The sequence below is a fragment of the Schistocerca piceifrons genome, chromosome X (genome assembly GCF_021461385.2).
Source record: "Schistocerca piceifrons isolate TAMUIC-IGC-003096 chromosome X, iqSchPice1.1, whole genome shotgun sequence".
Taxonomy (NCBI): domain Eukaryota; kingdom Metazoa; phylum Arthropoda; class Insecta; order Orthoptera; family Acrididae; genus Schistocerca; species Schistocerca piceifrons.
The window spans coordinates 590,427,915-590,449,762 of NC_060149.1; the positions used below are offsets into that span (position 1 = coordinate 590,427,915).

At 38.8% G+C, this 21,848-nt stretch overlaps 1 protein-coding gene across 1 annotated transcript in view; it reads left to right on the plus strand.

Moving 5' to 3' along the window:
- The window catches only part of LOC124721143 (patched domain-containing protein 3-like), a 631,834-nt gene that overhangs the window by 413,718 nt on the left and 196,268 nt on the right, over positions 1-21,848 (plus strand). The window contains exons 9-12 of the mRNA XM_047245962.1: positions 5,961-6,098; positions 7,408-7,653; positions 12,253-12,430; positions 17,796-17,948. Coding sequence (XP_047101918.1) covers positions 5,961-6,098; positions 7,408-7,653; positions 12,253-12,430; positions 17,796-17,948 — 715 coding nt within the window. The remainder of the gene's footprint in view (positions 1-5,960; positions 6,099-7,407; positions 7,654-12,252; positions 12,431-17,795; positions 17,949-21,848) is intronic.

The window sequence follows — 21,848 nt, forward strand, 5'->3', positions numbered from 1 at the left end:
CGGCAAGACCGGTTGTTATAAAAGGAGACATGGGCGATGTGTCCGCGTCCATAGGAGGCGAGTAGAATTGCTCCGACATGATGGTCATCTGGTTCCTGCATGGGCACATCTCCTGTTGGCATCAGTTTGTGTGCTGGGACCGATAGGATGGTGAGAGGACTGCATTGTGAGTGATGAGAGATTCCAGGATCCCGAGCGTCAGGTAGAGCTGAAGGTGGTGTAGCGGCATCTGGAACAGGCGTTGCCGGCACACGAGGCCGAAGCTAGTCCGAATGACGCACTGCAACACCCGTGTCCATCTGGATTTCATACAGGTGTTAGCCACAGTGTCGTAAGATGTGGCCAGGACTCCATTTTGGCCACCTGCCATATCCCCGTACCCATACAAGGTCGTCGGCGGTGAACCGGCCAAGCGAAGGCACCCGCGGCCGTGAGGTGGAAGGCCGCAGAAGATGAAGTAGCATGCGGGGCTGTCGGCCATGTAAAAGCTCAGCCGGGCTGTGGTCGCCAATGGGGGTGAAACGGTAAGAAGCCAGAAATTGGAGAAGCGCATCATTAGCATCTTAAGAAGTCAGGAGTTTCCTCATCTGAGCCTTAAATGTGTGGACCAGTCGTTCAGCCTCACTTTTTGACTGTGGATGGAATGGAGGGGCCATGACAGGCATGACACCGTGATGGGCACAAAATCCGCAAAATCGGAAGAGGCAAATTGCAGACCATTATCAGTAACAAGAGTAGAGGGAAGGCCTCCCAAAGAGAAAATGCGAGCTAGAGCATTTGTGGTTGCCGCAGTGGTAGGCAACGTGCAACAGACAATGAAAGGAAAGTTAGAGTAGGCGTCAATAACGAGAAGCGAATAAGTACCTGAAAAAGGTCCCGCGAAGTCAGCATGAGTATGCTCCCAGGGCTTCCCAGGCGAAGGCCACAGTGACAAAGATGACTTCGGGGCAGTGGCCTGTGATGCACAAGGGCCGCAGGCAGCGACCATGTGTGTGATTTGAGAGTCGATGCCGGGCCAGTACACATGACGGTGCACCAGAGATTTTGTGCGAGAGACACCCCAGTGCCCTCGGTGGAGGAGATGCAAGACTGAAGCACGCAAAGACGCAGGTACCACAACATGCTGCTTGGCAACATCTAGGTGGAAACACAAAAGTTCGTCCCTATCAAATGCCAGATCAGGACCCATGGGAAGGCAAGACAGTGCATCAGTATTCGCATGTTGAGCCGTCGGCTGGAAATGAATCTCATAATTGAAACGAGACAAGTAAAGAGCCCAATGCTGGAGGCGGTGTGCAGCCTTGTCGAGAAGTGACATTGATGGATGAAACAAGGAAACAAGTGGTTTGTGATCTGTAAAAAGATGAAATTTGGATCCATAGAGAAAAACCCCAAACTTATGAAGAGCATAAATAATGGCCAAAGCTTCTTTTTCAATTTGAGAATACTTTTGTTGGGCATCCGTGAGCGTTTTGGAGGCATAACCAATGGGTTGTTCAGAACCGTCAGAAAAATGGTGTGCAAGAACTGCACCAATCCCGTATTGAGAGGCGTCCATGGAAAGAACAAGATGTTGGCCACGTCAATAAGTAGCCAGGCGTGGGGCTTGTTTCAGCATAGTCTTCAATTTCTGGAAAGCCGCATCGCATGACGCAGACCAGTGAAAAGGCACGTTTTTATGCAACAGGCAATGCAACGGTTGAGCCACCGAAGCAGCAGATGGTAAAAACCTGTGATAGTATGCTATTTTCCCCAAGAAGGTCTGCAGTTCCTTAACAGATGTAGGGGGAGGAAGGGCATCGATCGCAGCGACAGTTTGCTGACGTGGACGAACACTATCCCGAGAGAGTTGAAACCCCAAGAACGTGATAGATGCCTGAAAATATTTTGATTTCTGAAGATTACACTTAAGACCAGCAGTCTGTAAGACATGAAAAAGTGTGCGGAGATTCTGAAGATGTTCGTCAGTGGTGGAGTCAGTGACAACAATGTCATCCATGTAATTTATACAACCAGGGACAGTGAGCAATAATTGTTCCAAGAATCGCTGAATTGGAATTGATGGCATTTCCAGGAAAATACTAAAAGCTTGTTCTCAACAGATAAGTAAGATTCTCAGCCACCTGTGTAATAGCTCTCTGGAACAGGGCATTTTCCCTGATAGACTGAAATATGCTATTGTTATACCTTTGCATAAAAAAGGGGATAGATCTGATGTCAACAATTACCGTCCAGTCTCCCTTCTAACAGCTTTATCCAAAATTTTTGAGAAAGTAATGTATTCAAGATTAGCTTCACATATCTGTAAAAATGAAGTACTAACAAAATGTGAGTTTGGTTTCCAGAAAGGTTTTTCAACACAAAATGCTTTCACCAATCAAATTTTGAATGATCTGAATAACCAAACACCACCCATTGGGATTTTTTGTGATCTCTCAAAGGCTTTTGATTGTGTAAATCATGAAATTCTGCTAGACAAACTCAAGTATTGTGGCATGAGTGGGGCAGTGCACAAATGGTTTAATTCGTACCTAACTGGAAGAGTGCAGAAAGTTGAAATAAGCAGTTCTCATAATATGCAAAGATCAGCACATTCCTCAAACTGGAGAACTATCAAGAATGGGGTTCCACAAGGGTCGGTCTTGGGTCCTTTGTCGTTCTTAATATATATTAATGACTTGCCATTCTATATTCGTGAAGATGCAAAGTTAGTTCTCTTTGCTGATGATATAAGCATAGTAATCACACCTGAAAAACACGAATTAACTGATGAAATTGTCAATAATGTCTTTCAGAAAATTACTAAGTGGTTCCCTGTGAACGGACTCTCACTGAATTTTGATAAGACACAGTACATACAGTTCCGTACAGTAAATGGTATGACGCCATTAATAAATACAGACCTTTATCAGAAGCATATAGCTAAGGCAGAATATTCAAAATTTTTAGGTGTGTCCATTGATGAGAGATTAAATTGGAAGAAACACACTGATGAGCTGCTGAAACATTTGAGTTTGGCTACTTATGCAATTAGGGTCACTGCAAATTTTGGTGATAAACATCTTAGTAAATTAGCTTACTACGCCTATTTTCACTCATTGCTTGCATATGGTATCATATTTTGGGGTAATTCATCACTGAGGAATAAAGTATTTATTGCACAAAAGCGTGTAATCAGAATAATAGCTGGAGTCCACCCAAGATCATCCTGCAGACATTTATTTAAAGATCTAGGGATATTCACAGTAGCTTCTCAGTATATATACTCTCTTATTAAATTTGTTATTAACAACCAAACCCAATTCAAAAGTAATAGCAGTGTGCATAACTACAATACTAGGAGAAAGGATGATCTTCACTATTCAAGATTAAACCTAACTTTGGCACAGAAAGGAGTGAATTATACTGCCACCAAAGTCTTTGGTCACTTGCCAAATAGTATCAAAAGTCTGACAGATAACCAACAAGTATTTAAGAAGAAATTAAAAGAATTTCTGGATGACAACTCCTTCTACTCCATAGAGGAATTTTTAGATATAAATTAAGGGGAAAAAAAGTTGTTATATTAACTTAATTATGTTGCTAAATTAACTTAATTATGTCATGTATTGGAAAATTTGACTCGTTCCACATCATTACGAAATATCGTGTTCATGATCCATGGAACTAGTATTAAAAAAAGAGCAGGGGCACTGGCAACTCCGACTGGCAATTGTTGGTATTGATAGAGGCCGAAAGGCATGTTAAGGACCAGAAACTGCCGGGAAGCAGCGTCGAGAGGAAGTCGATGATAAGCTTCCGACAGGTCCAGTTCAGAAAAATACTGGCCTCCAGCAAGTTTAGTGAACAATTCTTCAGGTCGAGGCATTGGGTAAGTGTCGATAAGCCATTGAGCATTTACATGGGCTTTGAAATCGCCACAGAGACAAATATCACCATTTGGCTTAGCAACGGCAATGACAGGAGAGGACCACTCACTGGAAGTGACAAGAAGCAAGACCCCTGAAGCAGTGAGACGATCCATCTCCCATTTGACCTGATCACGAAGGGCCACAGGAATGGGCCGAGCCAGAAAAAACTTAGGCCGAGCAGTGGGTTTGAGCATGATATGAGCTTCAAAGTCGTTTGCACGGCCTAACCCAGGAGAAAAAAGGGACGAAAATGTCGTCGACAAGGAATCCAATTGAGCATAAGGAATAGTATCAGAGACGATGTTGACAGAGTCATCTATGGAGAACCCAAAAACGCGAAAGACATCAAAACCAAAAAGATTCTCCGCATTACTATGGTCGACCACAAATATGGGAACAGTGCGAACGACAGATTTGTAAGATACCTCAGCATCAAATTGCCCCAAGAGAGAAATTCTGTTTATTGTAAGTCCGTAATTGCCTAGTGACAGGTGACAGGGTTGGAGAACCCAACTGAAGATACATCTGGGAATTGATGATAGTGGCAGCAGAACCAGTATCTACCTGCATGCGAACATCTCAACCAAGTATTTGGACAGTGAGGAATAACTTCCCTGAAAGGGAAGAAGTACATTTGACAGACAACACAGAATCAGAATCAGCACCATGATCATGAATATCACGTATGCAGTCAGATTTGCAAACGGATGACACATGACCCTTTTTTTGCATTTGTGACACACGGCCCAACATTGTGGACAATCCTCTCATGAATGTTTCATAAAACACCGCGGACATGAAGGAAGTTGCCATGGGTTTTGCTGCAGTTTCTTAGAGGATTCTTTACGGTTAGGCCGAGGCTGCACTTGGGAGCGTACTGCAGCCACGTTGGCCGGCAGGGACACGCCACACGCTTCGTCAACAGCGCACAGAGGTTATATTTCCCCGACGTCACCCCATGCCTCTATTTGCGCTCCAGCGGCACGAGACATTTCAAAAGACTGAACGATGGATAGGACTTCATCTAGAGTCGGATTTGCCAACTGAAGGGCATGTTGTCGAACTTCTTTGTCAGGCGCCGACCGGATAATAGCATCCCGTACCATGGAATCGGCGTAGGATCTTTATGAACTTCAGTAACAAATTGACACTTTCAACTATGGCTGTGAAGTTCAGCAGCCCAAGCGCAATAGGATTGATTCGGTTGTTTTTGACAATGATAAAAAGCAACACGAGAGGCTACCACATGCATATGCTTTGGAAAATAGACGGACAGAAGTGAGTACATTTCAGCAAAGGACAAAGATGCAGGATCTTTCAAAGGAGCCAACTGCGACAACAACCGATACATTTGAGGTGAAATCCATGAAAGGAAGAGAGACTTACATGTTTGGTCATCCATGACATGAAATGCCAAGAAGTGCTGTCGAAGATGTTTTTCGTAATCAGACCAGTCTTCCGCCGTCTCGTCGTAAGGAGGAAAAGGAGGTAGAGACGACGACGAGAGACGCCCCGCATTGGATGCTGCGACAAAATCATGAATCGCATTTGTGAGAAGCATTTGCTGTTCTATGAGACCTTGCAATACTTGCTCTAAAGTAGCCATGGAAACATGTGGGTCAACGATGAAAAAGAAAAATTCGCTACCTCGTCACCAATTGTTATAACTTCAAGTTGAACAAATATATTCCAAGGACAACGCAATACATGAAAATCACAGATCAAGTAAACAGAGTAAGACATGTGTACACTTTAACAGTCATATCACAACTGAGTCCAAGTCTAGCAGCCGCTGGCTGGCTGGCCGCTTAGGTGGCGCTGCTGCTGCATGGCTGGCAGATAGCGCCGCATGTAGAGGACACGCGTGACTGCGCGGTGGCACTTTGAAAGATCGGCGAGTCACAACACTATATGTATTAAAATGTCCCAAAGGACTCTGATAACAATGGTACATGATCAGTTATTATCAGTCTGTATGCAACTTTTAAGCAAGAAAAACTAAGATATAATTTAAAAATTATTTTCAATTATTGTGTTGTTTTCTTTCAGAGTCTTGATAATGTCAACGAGGGAAGAAAAGACATGAATGTTCGAGAAAAAATAGGTCTGACCTTGAAAAAATGTGGAATTTCTGTTACTGTAACTATCCTAACAGATGTAATAGCATTTGCTGTTGGAACATCAACTGTAAGTCACTTTTCTCACATATTTCTGTAATTTTTTAATAATAAACACTCATGAGCTTTTGAACTGCAGTCTACCCCCCTCATTCCCCCCACCTGCCACCCCCTCCCCAGACCTCCCCTCCCCCAAGTCCTGATAACAGTACTAATGTGTTAAACATGGGCTCCTCAAGCCTCAAGACACATGATCCAAGACCTCTCAATCATTCCCCATAACTCACTGACTTTGGTCTTTGATGAATTTACGGTATACCACACTTCCCAGTGGTATACCCGGTTTGCTCCATGGGCTGAATTCAGATGACTAATAGGCCACATAAGCACCATCATAGCTGTGGAGTGTTCCTCAAATCATTCTGATACAAATCAGGAATGATATGGAGGTGGACTGTCTTGCTGAAGGTGCAGGTTGCCTATAGCATTCTACTAGTGAACAAGAGGATGTACATAATCAAACTGTAGGTTTCAGTTTCAATTACTACTGAGAGATGATGGTGAATGTATCAGGGGGCCCAGCCACACAAGAATACTCCACCATCTCCTGATCAGTGCCGCTATTGGCACCCAGCTTCCCTTCATATAGTTTTTGGTTCACTAGTACCCAGTCATCAGCACGTGTCAACATTTACTGACTATTCAGTCCAGGCATCCTTTTTCCATGCTTGAAATATCCAGTTGTGATGTTCCTGCATCTATGCCAATACCTGTGCCCTGTGACATACAAAGATCAGATGTACACATGAGGGGTAGTGTCTTCTGCAACCTGTAAAAAGGAGGTAGTCCTGTATGGTATAATTTCTTATCAGTTGTTGAATTTCCAAGTGATATTCTGCACTGTTGCTTGCCTATCTGCTGCAATAATGAATTGTGGTTGAGGATTACCCCCTATCAGCAGCATGATATTGCCCATGGCAGTTGACTTGTGTTGCAGTGGTTTTCTCTGAATGGAGGTACTCATGGTACATGCTTGACACAGTGGCCTGAATTGCAGCATAGATGCAGTGTCCAATGTATTGGGTACCCATGATCTGCCTGTGATTAAATGCACTGTTATCAAGCATTTTGCCCATCCTGCCATACTGATGGCCAATAAAAGGTATGACATCACAATATGTGACATGTCGAGCTATTCCATTTGTAATGGCTCTTTCCAAAGCAGATTCTATCTCTAATTGAGTTGCTTATGAGGGAAAGAGGGAGATGAAAACTAGAATGTACCCAATTCCAATAGGAATAGTGTACTACAGTAATTGCAAAAAAAATATTTTTTATCATTTTCAGTACATTAAACTAAATTTTTGTTTCTGTTCCAGAAAATGCCTTTCCTGAGGTCATTCTGTGTTTTTGCTGCTGTTGGTATAGCATGTGTATATGTTTATGTAATGATATTTTTTGTAAGTTGTTTATCTATTGATGAAAGAAGAGTTATGGCAAGACGAGAAGGATGCTTCTTTAGAAAACACGATGAAAATAAAAATGTCAACTGTAGAAGAGATAGCATTCAACAAAGAATATTTGCTAATTATTTTGCACCATTCTTGGTTAAATGGCCAGTGAAGGTAAACATCATTCATCATTTTTAGTTTCTTTTTGATGTACAAAGATACATGCTTGAAACAATTTCGATGATACGGCAAAACATAATATTACTGCATCATTTCAAAAAAAGTGTTACCGATCAAAGTGCCTTTTAGGAAATGTCATCTTATAATAATGTATATCAGCAGAGTCCCAAACTGGTAATTTTGGAGCAGTTTTATAAGATTGTTAATTGTATTCATCTCAGTCCCAAGAAAATTCTGTGAGCTAGCCACACTCTACTATAGAGGAACAACTGCTTTTAATCAAATCAAAACCACAGAACATTGCTAACGTTCTTCACATATGAGATCTGTTTAAAAAATTCCAGAACTTTGTCCACAAAATTTTTCTACACTTTCCCTTTACTTACTGAGCATGGTCTCCTTTGAAATACTCTCCTCCACAATTGATACACCACTCCCAACACTGTTTCACTTCCAGAGGCAGTACTGGTATGCCTCTTGCTAGATGACACAAAGTGCCCTCTGCAAATTTTCTTTTATCTCAGCTATCATTGTAAATCTTTGTCCTTTCAACAGGGTTTTCAACTCTGGAAATAAAAAGGTCCACAGGGGCCAGTTCTGGAGAGTACAGAGAATGAGGCAGCACAGTGATTTTGTTTTTTTGTGCAATAGTCATACACTAACAGGGATGAATGTGTGGATGCATTATCATGATGTAAGAGCCATGAATTGTCTCGCCACATTTCAGGTTGTTTCCTTCTCACATTTTCTGGCATGTGTCACAACATGTGCTGGTAGTATGATTGATTAACAGTTTGTCCCTGTGGCATGTATTCATGATGAACTAATTCTTCAAAGTCAACGAAATCTATTAGCATGGCTTTGACAGTTGACCTGACCTGACAAGCTTTTTTTGGTCTTGGAGAACCTTCCCCAACCCATTGTGAAGACTGAAATTTGGTCTTACCATCATAACCGTAGATCCACATCTCATCACTAATTATGATTCTCTTAAGGAGCATCTCATTTGCACAGTCCAAAAGCTCCTCAAAGATTGTGAGGCCAAGGTCTTTTTGATCTTGAGCCATGAGCCATGGGACAAACTTGGCAGCAACATGTTGAATCTGAGTTGCTGTGTCAGGATTTCATGATGTGGTCCAACTGAGAAGTTACATTCTTCTGCAATCTTTCAGACAATCAGTTTTTGATTGGCATGCACAATTTCATTGATTGACATTCCTGACATGAATGTCATTGGTGAATGTTGAAGGGTGTCATGAATGAGGGTCATATTTAACTTCCTTCCCGCCATTTTTAAATCATGTGAATCATGTGTAACACTGAGGGTGGCTTAAGCACTCATCACCATAGCCTTCCTGCATTATTTGGTGTGTCTCTGTTAATATTTTCTTGAGCTTCATGCAAACTTTAATACAGACGCATTACTCCTCTAACTCTGCCCTCTCAGGAACTGTGTGACACAACTTTCTACTGAATAGAGCACTGAACAATAACTAACACACATATAACAATGAAACTTCTGGCAATTACATATTAAACACAGGTGTGTGCAGGAATGCCAACTGCATTTCAGTCCAATACACCATTGGCGCAAAATTACAAATGTTCCAGAATTTTTTGAACAGACCTCATAGATAAAGCAACATCATCAAAAGATGAAATCCAAATTAAGATAACATATTTCAAAATTCCAACAAACATGAGGGATCAAACTAGGGACTTACCAATTCCCAGAGCAAATATTACCAAATATTACACAATTAAAATATAATTTTTTGTTTTGTGAAGAACACCTCTTGAGTGGGAGCTCATTTCCAACCCCTTTCCCATGCCAGTGTGGTTCTTTTTGTCTTGTTCTTGATTTTTCTCATTTATTTTGTCTAAAAAACAATGACATTTATTATTATTGGCTTTAGCACAAAAAGGTGTTCATGAAGCTGCAATCAAACTTTTTGATCACTTACCCAGTGATATAAAATTTCTGGGAAACAGCAGAGTACAATTTGAAAATAAACTGAAAAAGTTTCACCTTGACAACTCCTTCTATGTCGTAGAAGAATTTCTATTATTGCAATGTGTAAAAGGTGGTGGGAAGGAATCACTAACTCACATATGTATGTCTTATTTTTTAAAATAAATAAATAAATAAATACAAACCACATTCCACATCATTATGATTTATCTTGCAAGTGATCTGTGGAACATGAAACTAACTAACTTCTTCTCTATTGAGTACTGTTCCTTGCTTTGCATAGCCCTTCTTTCTTCTATCCTTCCACTGTTTTCTCCTCATCTCCCTCTGTTGTGTTTACATCTATTCATTTCAAGTGTTACTTCTTTCTTTCTTCCACACCCCATCTCTGTCTATATTTTGTCATGTCCTGTAACTAACTGACCTTCTATTATTAATCCCATACCCTTGCATGATCAGTATTACTGTGAACATACATTTAACATCATAAAATTTACTCTTCCTAGTCATCTTTTTTTAAGTCTGAATGTTTTCAGCATTGTTCACAAAGGATTAATAATAATAATAATAATAATAATAATAATAATAATAATAATATCTCCAGCTCCAAAACTGCTGTATATTAACTTCTCAACAATGCCAGACCACCCTGTCACTTGTTTTCATCCAGTTCATCTTTTGGCAGCATATCTCAAAGCCATTTTTCAGACTGGTCAACTTCTTTCTCAACATAACATCTAATAGGTCTCTATCCTATACTTAATAACACATTTAAATTTTGTGGTACCCTTCCAACATCCACCTACTCTCTGCAACATACTAACAAAGCTTTCTTCCCTTAAATTTCTTAACGATATAAGTGGAATCATAGTAAAATATGTCCTACACATCCATCTAGAACTACAATTTTATCCTCACCTCTAGTAAACCCATATAAATGATCCATCAAATCTCAAAGAAAGGAAAGAAGATTTCGGTTTAACATCCCATGTACGACAAGGTTAATATAGGTGCACCACAAGGATGAGGAAGGAAATTGGCCAAGTCCTTTCCAATGGAACCACTCCACCACTTGCTTTAAGCACTTTATTGAAACAGCAGAGGAAAAAAAGTTGAAGGTGCACTAGATGTTTCAGAAGTGTCTGGGGACTGCTACTGCAAGTATTTAAGCATTGACTTTATTACAAATTCTGTATCATATTCATGATAAACTTCTCATGTGGAACATCCCTTTTGAGCAACAGTTGCACAAGTCATTCACTAGTACAGAGTAGCGTATTTCTCATAATTCTTGCACTGGAAACAATACATTGAATAAGATACATGTAGGAAAACCTTGAGTCATAGGAATCATGTTTTAGTATATACAGGTATGACTGATGTATTTAAAGTGAACATAAAGGCAGCATTTATCCTTTCGGAAAGCTGAAAGCATGAAAACACCTGCTTCTGGGGTGCGGAGAGGTGCTGGCCCTGGATCAAATCTACCTCACAGTTTATATGGCAGGAGCAGGTGTGCTGGCCTGCTTGGACATGTTTTTTAGGTGGTTTTCCACACCAACCTAGGTAAATACTGGGCTAGGTCCCATGTCTCACCTAAGATACATAAAGTGTAAACACTTTGAGAAGGCATGTCACATTCGATCTCCTTTGTGAAAGGGGGGGGGGGGGGGGGAGACTAGCAGTAACTTTAAAATGCCTTTGGGAATGACAACCCCATCACATTAATAGCTTATATATGGGTATGATTGGTTCTTTGAAAAGCTGGAGAAGTACCATACTAGTCCTGGCCCTGCATTAGTTGGATAAAAGGGACCAGAAAGAAAGGCAAAGGCAACAGTTGTTTTAGATGTTAAATACAAACCACTATGTATTTGCTAGAAACAGGGATGTTCTGTAGCTCAACTTATATTTATATAATGGAAGGAAACATTCCACGTGGGAAAAATTATATATAAAAACAAAGATGAGGTGACTTACCGAACAAAAGCGCTGGCAGGTCGATAGACACACAAACAAACACAAACATACACACAAAATTCAAGCTTTCGCAACAAACTGTTGCCTCATCAGGAAAGAGGGAAGGAGAGGGGAAGACGAAAGGAAGTGGGTTTTAAGGGAGAGGGTAAGGAGTCATTCCAATCCCGGGAGCGGAAAGACTTACCTTAGGGGGAAAAAAGGACAGGTATACACTCGCACACACGCACATATCCATCCACACATACAGACACAAGCAGACATATTTAAATATACTGACATATTTAAATATGTCTGCTTGTGTCTGTATGTGTGGATGGATATGTGCGTGTGTGCGAGTGTATACCTGTCCTTTTTTCCCCCTAAGGTAAGTCTTTCCGCTCCCGGGATTGGAATGACTCCTTACCCTCTCCCTTAAAACCCACTTCCTTTCGTCTCCCCTCTCCTTCCCTCTTTCCTGATGAGGCAACAGTTTGTTGCGAAAGCTTGAATTTTGTGTGTATGTTTGTGTTTGTTTGTGTGTCTATCGACCTGTCAACTTATATTTAAATTACTTTCTTTCTTAACAGTATGATAAGGCTCCTCCACATTATTTATTCTGGGTTTGTGTTAAAAATAATAATTTTTTACATGTTTCTTTGCAGGTTGTTGTTCTACTTACAACTGTTGTACTGCTTGGTATTAATATTGTGGGAGTCCTACATGTGGAGAGAAAGTTTGATCCCATGTGGTATCTGAATCAGGGCTCTTATCCAATAAAATTCAATGAAAAATTAGTTGAGTATTTTCCCTTCTATGGAAAGAGGGGAGGCATATACATGCGTAAGTATGAGACAATATGACTAACATATTCTGTTGTCACAGAATATAAGTTAATATGATTCTGAAAGTCCTGGGTTACTCTCTCTCTCTCTCTCTCTCTCTCTCTCTCTCTATCTCTCTCTCTCTCTCTCTCCCCCCCCCCCCCCCCCCATATTGTCATTAATCATTCTACAATTTTTATAATTTTCCTTTTTTTGTTGTTGTTGATATTACTACTTTTTTTCCTTTCTTGAGTGTAGGTCTTTATTCACTTATCATGTTCTACACCTTCCAATTTGACATATTGATCTCCCACAAGACACACATTACACTTATGCTTAATTGATGGTTTAGCTTTTCTGAAAGAATAGATGTGTTAACGACTCAATACTTTTGCATATACATTTATAGTCATTGTTCATAATTATTGTTGTCGGTACTGATATATGACAACAGCAGTTGCATTTATCCCATCCTAAGTTTTTCACTGATGTTTTCCTAAATCCTACTTGAACTGCAGATGAGGTTCATTTTGTTCATATTAGATTTGCTTGTCTGGACATTCCAATAACTCTGACTGTGCTACAAACATGTATGTCATACATGGAATTTTGAAGTGTACAGAATTTTTACATGAATAGAAAAGTGTCAGGCATGATTTATCAATATTTAATCACTTATAAGTATTTCATACACTTAGCCAAAAAGAGTTATGGGTGTTTAATTCACAGGATGTATTTTCAGTATTGTGACATTAATACACTACTGGCCATTAAAATTGCTACACCACGAAGATGATGTACTACAGACGTGAAATTTAACTGACAGGAAGAAGATGCTGTGATATGCAAATGATTAGCTTTTCAGAGCATTCACACAAGGTTGGCACTGGTGGCGACATCTACAATGTGCTGACATGAGGAAAGTTTCCAACAGGTTTCTCATACACAAACACCAGTTGACCGGCATTGCCTGGTGAAACGTTGTTGTGATGCCTTGTGTAAGGAGGAGAAATGCGTACCATCATGTTTCTGACTTTGATAAAGGTCAGATTGTAACCTATCATGATTGCAGTTTATCGTATCGTGACATTGCTGCTCGCTTGGTCAAGATCCAATGACTGTTAGCAGAATATGGAATCGGTGGATTCAGGAGGGTAATATGGAATGCTGCACTGGATCCTAACGGCCTCGAATCACTAGCATTCTAGATGACAGGCATCTTATCCGCATGGCTCTAATGGATCGTGCAGCCACGTCTCGATCCCTGAGTCAACAGATGGGGACATTTGCAAGGCAACAACCATCTGCATGAACAGTTCGAAGGCGTTTGCAGCAGCATGGACTATCAGCTCGGAGACCATGGCTGCGGTTACCCTTGACACTGCATCACAGACAGGAGTGCCTGCGATGGTGTACTCAACGACAAACCTGGGTGCACGAATGGCAAAATGTCATTTTTTCGGATGAATCCAGGTTCTGTTTACAGCATCATGATGGTCGCATCCGTGTTTGGTTACATCGTGGTGAACACACATTGGAAGCATGTCTCGGTCACCTCTTGTTCACATTGATGGCACTTTGAACGGTGGACATTACATTTCAGATGTGTTATGACCCGTGGCTCTGCCCTTCATTTGATCCCTGTGAAATCCTACATTTCAGCAGGATAATGCACGACCACATGTTCAGGTCCTGTACGGGCCTTTCTGGATACAGAAAATGTTCAACTGCTGCCCTGGCCAACACATTCTCCAGATCTCTCACCAATTGAAAGCATCTGGTCAATAGTGGCCGAGCAACTGGCTCGTCTCAATACGCCAGTCACTACTCCTGATGAACTGTGGTATCGTGTTGATGCTGCATGGGCAGCTGTAGCTGTACACGCCATCCAAGCTCTGTTTGACTCAATGCCCAGACGTATCAAGGCTGTTATTGTGGCCAGAGGTGGCTGTTCTGGGTACTGATTTCTCAGGATCTATGCACCCAAATTGCTTGAAAATGTAATCACATGTCAATTCTAGTATAATATATTTGTCCAATGAATACCCGTTTATCATCTGCATTTCTTCTTGGTGTAGCAATTTTAATGGCCAGTAGTGTAATAGTGCAAGCCTCTGAAACTGACGCCAATTTGATGGCTTGGGTCTCTATTTATTTATTTTACTCAGGCAGTTACTCATTTGGGCATCCAGGATGTGTGTATCTCACACTGCACTTTCCACCAAAGAAACATCTGAAGTGGTCTCCAAGAATTAAACCTGCAATTTCTGCATCGGCAGCCATAAATGTTCACAATTAAACCATGTAGATGGCCATAACCTGCTGTAAAACGTATCATTTGCAAGAGGGAGAAGATAGTGCAGTTACAATTCCTAAGTCAATATGCTACATAAACAAAAATATGAGCTGGTCAATGTCCTGCAAAATGGTTTCAGTTACACATTATGAGCTATGAGCTATCACACATTATATGCATTCTGAAAATGACTGCTTTCATTGTGATAAATAATTACTATAAATAAATTTAAGAAAAACATTGTACATGTCAAAATTTCAGACAATATTGTATATAAAATTGACAAAAATTGACAAATGAAACAAGTTTAAGATGTAGGAATAATACGCGAGTCAGAAACTGTTGTATTATAAATCTAATAACAAATTATCAGTTACTTGAGATAGATTTTAAAAAGGAATATATTAATGCTATGTCTGTCATGTACAAAACTAGTGGACAAGTCAAGGCAACACTACCAAGGCAATGCCTCTGACATCTCTTACTAGGAAGCCTAGAAAAGTGATTAAAGTGAACCAAGAAACCATAAGTGGAAAAGTCTGAGAAACTAGAGCCTATAGGATTACTGAGTGAATATGCACAACAATGATTTTAGTCAGTAGTGAAACATTAAGTGTTTCGCAGCCACGAGCCCATCAATAATGCAAGAGTACAAAAAATTAATATTAACTAAATGGAGAGGTTGCTACTGCTCTGAACAAATGGAAGACAGAATATGCAACTTCACAAGAAGAAATCTTTAAAAATGCCAAGATAATCTATGAAGGGCATTGGTGATTAATCCTGTGTATAAGCTTACAAACTGTATAATAAGAGTATGGTAAATTCAAAGTTGGTGGAGGACCCCATCACATTTCTCTAGGAGTTGTAATTGTGATGTAACAGGGTTTCTGATGGAAAATATGATCAAAATAATTTTTATAATAAGAGAAGAAAAATGTTTAGCATGGTACAAGTCTTTGGAGATAGACTAACTCAAATATTATCACTAATATGATGTAAGCCAAAACACATTCCAGGAAAACTATGTCAAATAATTCACACCATCTACCCAGTACAAACTGACCAATTGACCAAATTAATTCTGTCCATTGTAAACAATATCTGCCATACTTTCCATACAAAGTATGTTGTTAGTGAATAATGACTAAGTCGCATAAAAAAACCTGGAAGACAATTGGAAATTGAGCATGTCTTGTGAATAATCCAGTGCCTGGACCAACACAGCTTGTCTCCTTCAACCAGTGGCTCAACAGGTGCTTCAGCCCTTCAAAAACTGCACAAAATAATTTCTTTTAAGGATATTATTAAGTCTAAAATATCTTAATTTGACATTAGTCATAATATTCTGAACAAATAAATTCAGCACTACAGAAACTGTTGCCTCAGATGACTCAAGAATCATCAACTCAGATTGAATGCGTGACTGCTTACAGTATACATAAGGAGACCACATCTATAACACAAAACATATGGAAGAAGAGTATATGATGGAGCTCCTGGAATACTATGATGAGTTTGCTACTAAAAAAAAAAAAAAAAAAAAAAAAGACCTTCTTCAGCTAAAATATGATGAAACTTTGAGAACTCTCTCTTCCAGTTCAACACCTATATAAGACATAAACAAAACTTTGTGTGTGTCACAGCAATGGCCAAACAGCACAATTTATTTTGGCAGAGTAATAGCACAATTTATTTTGGCAGAGTAATTTACATGTGTCAATGTCATGCATGACTCTCCCACAGTAGATGGAATACTGAGAAAATTAAACCAATCAATCAGTCACTATGCGCACACAGTTCATGGAAATAAATATATATTGTAACTAATGCAATGATAAGTCAATATTCTCACTCTTAATGAAGTTTTCATATTCTCATACAATCATAAACTTATTACATTATTTCAGTCTATATTTGTGAAAAGACTATATTGAGAGAGAAAGACAGAGAGAGAGAACAAAATTCCTTATCTTTTAATGTGACTGTTTTATATGGAGGATATGAGACAACCTCTTTAACTTAAATTGTTTGAAGCTTTAATCAGTGCTTTCATGAGTCTTTTTTACTCAAATTGTGTGAAGCTTTTTATTTCATCAGAGATTTCGCACTGTATATAGGGTGTCTCTTCTAAGAGTTGTCAATCACATTATTCTCTAGTGTATAGGCAGATGGCTGCAATATTTCTTTTTTGATGTTTGTGTGGTCAGTCAAATTATTTTTACCACAGGTATCTTGAAATGCCCAGTGTAAACAGAAAATAGCATTACAAACAAAATATTTTTTTTAAACTGAATTTCATGTGCCCCCTTGATAGAGCAGTCCCGTGTTAGTCTGATGTGATATTCAGTTTAATAACATGTTCTCAAGCACTTATCATATTGATGTACACTTTTTTACCACATATTACTTGCCCTATCTTGTGTGCTGACAGTAACAGTACTCAGTTCCTGGTGGAGTACTGTATATTCTGTAAGTTTTGCATCTCTGTTAATACATATTGTTGCACCATATATCATACTAGACTATTATACAACTGCTTTATCAAATGAGCATATAGCATTACACTTAAAATACACATTTTGATTGTAACAAGAAAGAAACAAACATTTTTAATTTACATAGGGAGTCACACAAAACACATGATGGGCAGTAGTTGTTTGGATGGACTCCAGAGAGTCTTATGAAAGACATCTGGTATATGCTGACCCTATTTCCTTGTACGTCCGTTCCCCCCATGCAGGTTAACTTTTATTTCGCTATTGTTTTCTGTGTGACTAAAGCACCAGTATTTTTAAGCTTATTCTCCTTTTGAAACTCTATCTTTATGAATGAAATCCACAACAAATGACATACACAAACATATAACTGGGGTAATGGGAAGTCTTTGGCAGACAATGTAGCCATGCAGGCACATGCGTGCATATATGTACTCCATAGTTCTGAAGAAGAATTGCCTGAAAGCTAATGATGTGTCCCTATTGATGACTCAGCAGCTCATGTGTGTGTGTGTGATTTTTAAGAAATCTGCTTTTGTTTTGTAGTTTATTGGGATTTAAACTCAGTTGCATCTGTATCTTTATTTCAGGTGGAATAGATTACTACTATAACTATTATCAGGCAAACAATAATGCTCTTGAATTTCTTATATCAAAGCTGGCAGAAAATCCTTACATTAGCCAGGGATCACAAAAAATATGGTTTAAGGACTTCCAAAACTATCTTGAAAGCCAAGAATATGGTAAGTACATTTTCAGAGGTGAATATGAAATATTTTGAATACTAGATAAAATCTGATGATTCATAGTAGTACAGGTGCCAGAGTGACCTGGACTCTTGCAATACACTAATCACAGTACCTTGAAACAATTTCAGATACAATGAAAAAAGAGCAATAGGTATTTGAGCCCTGGTACATTGATGTGAAACACACAGAGAAATGCATTTTTAATAATTAGACAAAATTAGTTTCTATACCTAAGGCCCATGACCTAGCTGCCACCAAACATTACCTCTACCTCCATCCTGCCAACCTCAGACCCACCACGCCATTCCTTGCACACCTGACCAACTATAACCTGCCCCATAATTACTTCTTCTATGAGGGGAAAATATATAAACTAATTTGCATTATCAGCAACAGAGCCCACATGGCACACTCATAATCAAACCTGTTTATGGGCCATCCAGAGGAAACTTCCCCAGCCATCCAAAATACTAGATCCCTGGTCTGGTTCAAATCATTGATATCTTCGTGATCTGGACCCAAGACAGTCTATCTTCATTCCTCCACAGGCTCAACACCTGCTCACCTAACTGCTTCACCAAGTTCTCCTCCCTATGTGTGTCACCTTCGAGGACACTGCCCTTCAATTGTTCCCATTAACTCTTGATACACTCAGTTTCATGTATGACAAAGTCTCATATTTTGATTTCCTGAAATAATATTCTGGAAACTGATAGTATAATGCCAAATGATGTAGACCACACAGTAGATGAACTTTTAAAAGTGGCTCCTTCAACTTTTTTCATGCTATGAAGTTATTGATGACTAGTTCCAGTTTTACAGATTGCAGTTTAAACAAGTAAAAATACATCCATCTCTTTCTTCATCAACATATCCAGAAGAGAAATATTTCAGTCATTAGTCAAAGACATAGTATTTGTTGAATTCCACAGTGGTATAGTGTGCAGTGACAGAATTATAGAAGTAACAATGCACACAAAATAAATTGTAGTGCAATCACCAAAATTAATTGCATTAGCCAATAAATAGCATTTTAAGAAAATTAGCTCTTTATGTGTATTTGTTCACTATTGTGCACAAGATTTTATGCTGCAAAGATATTATGCAGTTGCAGAATTGTCACATACGTAGTTGTTACACATATATATTAGCTCACCTGGAACTTTCTTCAACCAACATAGTTACTGCATGTACAAATTCTGATGTCAGACTTTCTGATACGTGGATCTTACTCACTCACTTGCCTGACTGACATGCTCATGAACCAATATACAGAAGTTATATAATTACTTGCTGCTAGCAATATAGTAAAAAAAGTATAGAGTTAAAGTTCATAACCTTGTAAGTGTTGAGGCAAAATAAGCAATTAAAATCATGAGTGTTCAAATCTTCAATTCCAGTTACCTCACAAGTTAATTAGTTTCAAGTAATTTAAAATATGTTCCTCGGAAGAAAAGAATGTCTGCTTCAGATTGTATGGTGCCAATATTTCCTATTCTGCCCATTAGCTCAAAATGTTTTCCTGTTGGGTGGCATTGTTGTAACTTTAATCAGCCATAAATTTTAATTAATTAGGCTTCTAGTAAAACTAATTGCATCATTGTAATCAGCACAATAAATATATTATGAAATTTCACATAAATAGCAATTTGACATAGTCCTGTACATTTTACACTATTTATTTATTTTATTTATCCATCCGTTGACAATAAATATTGTATGGATGTTGTCAAGGGTCCATGTAAGCCATTTCAAAGAAATGGGACACAAAAAATATATACGTAAAAAAGTACAAAACAAAATAATACAATTAAGTTAATAATAATATAATGAAATTAATATAGCCTACATACATCCCTGCTTGTTATTTTAAATGCATAGTCTGTTTTTCATAAGGCTTTAGTTTTGTCCTCCCTAAATGGCAAGTCCTTGTATACACAACACTGCTTAAGTATGTATTTACATCACACAACAGCTGTCCTTTAAGTATGTAAATGTAATTAATGATTAGGTAAAGAATGATTAGGTACAAATAGAGTATTTTCCATTTTGCCTTTATAAATATCATCAGAAAAAATTTATTGACCTACATAGTCATTTACAGAATAAAAACATTGTTCTACTAGAAATTTTTTAAATTTGTTATCATCTTCTAGCTGCCTGATGTTGACTGGCAGTGCGTTGTACAGTTTTGCATCGATATGGCTCACATGCTATTGTGTATTCGTTCTTTTTGTTCGTTGAGTATGGAGTGCTGCGCTATTACAGGTATTGTAGTTATGAAAGTCGGCATTTGTCTGAAAATCTGCAATGTGGGTCCTGACATACAATACACATTTGTATATGTATATTGATGCTATAGTAAGTATTCTAAGCTTTTTGAATATGGGTTTGCAGTGTGTCTGTGGATGACTGTGAGTTATTATCCGGATGGCCCTCTTCTGCAACAAAAAAATTTGTTTTAGGTGCCCTGTTGTGGAACCCCAAAATATTATTCCGTATGTGGCAAGAGATTGAAAATAGCTGGAATATGCCATTCTGGCACCCTCTGAGGTACAAACATTTGCAGTAATTCTGAGGGCAAAACAGGCTGAATTAAGTTTCTGTGCAAATTTTATTACGCGGTCATTAAAATTTAACTTTTCATCCACATGAATCCCCAGCAATTTTGTGGATGTCACTCTGTCGAAGGCTTTGTCACCCCACACCAGATCGAGATTTACATTTTGACATCTTTTCCCAAACTGCATGTAATTTGTTTTATTTACATTCAATGTCAACCTGTTTGCATTGAACCAAGAGCGGATGTAATTTAGTACTTTATCAGCAGTTGTTGGTAGCAATTGCTTTGGTGCACTTATTATCACACTAGTATAATCTGCAAATGTTATTGCTTTGGCTGCATCATCTGAGGTGTGAAAAACATTTATATAGGCAAGAAACAATATGGGCCCTAGGATGCTGCCTTGTGGTACTCCTATTTCTGCCTTTTTTTGCCTCTGATACTGAATTTATTTTGTGGTTGGAGTAAGTTGATGTCAGTCCTACAACCTGTGTCCTGTTTTTTAGGTATGATTCAAACCATTTTTTTCCTATCCCATGTATTCCCAACGCTTCCAATTTTTCTAAAAGAATGTCCTGGTTCACAGTGTCAAAAGCTTTGGAGAGGTCTAAATTTACTCCTACAACACTATAATCTTTTTCTAGATTTTTGATTATTTGTTCAGTGTAGCACATTACTGCTGTTTCGGTATTTTTACCTGCTTGGAAGCCATGCTGATTTCTGTTTGGTAAATTATGGTCATTTAGATATTTGTTGATTCGGTGCTTCATCAGTTTTTCTAATATTTTTGAAAATGCTGGGAGGAGAGATGTTGGGCGATAGTTTTTTACCTTATACTTGTCGCTGTTTTTAAATATTGGCTTCACTTTTGAAATTTTCAGCCTTTCTGGAAAAGCTCCTTCACTGAATGATAAATTGGCTATGTGTGCAAAGGGCTTTGCGATTTGTGGTGCTGTCCTTGTTATGATTGACACATGCACCTCATCTATGCCAGCCGACATTTTGGGTTTCAAGCTTTGTATCACTTTCAACACTTCACCCTCATTTGTTGGCTCTATCCTCATCCTACAAGCTGTTTTTGGATATTCAGGTTTTTCTTCGTTTGTAAATTTTAAGCTTAATGAAGTTGTTGCATTTATGAAATAATTGTTAATATAATTTGGCAAATCTTGTTTATTAATATTGACATTTTTTAAATTTTTGAGGCTAATGTCCTGGTTTTCACAACTCTTCCCCATTTCAGTCTTCACAATACCCCATATCCATGGCTTTTGATTTGTTTTCAGACTGTCTTATAAAACTATAATCACTCCTGAATTTTGCTTTAGCAA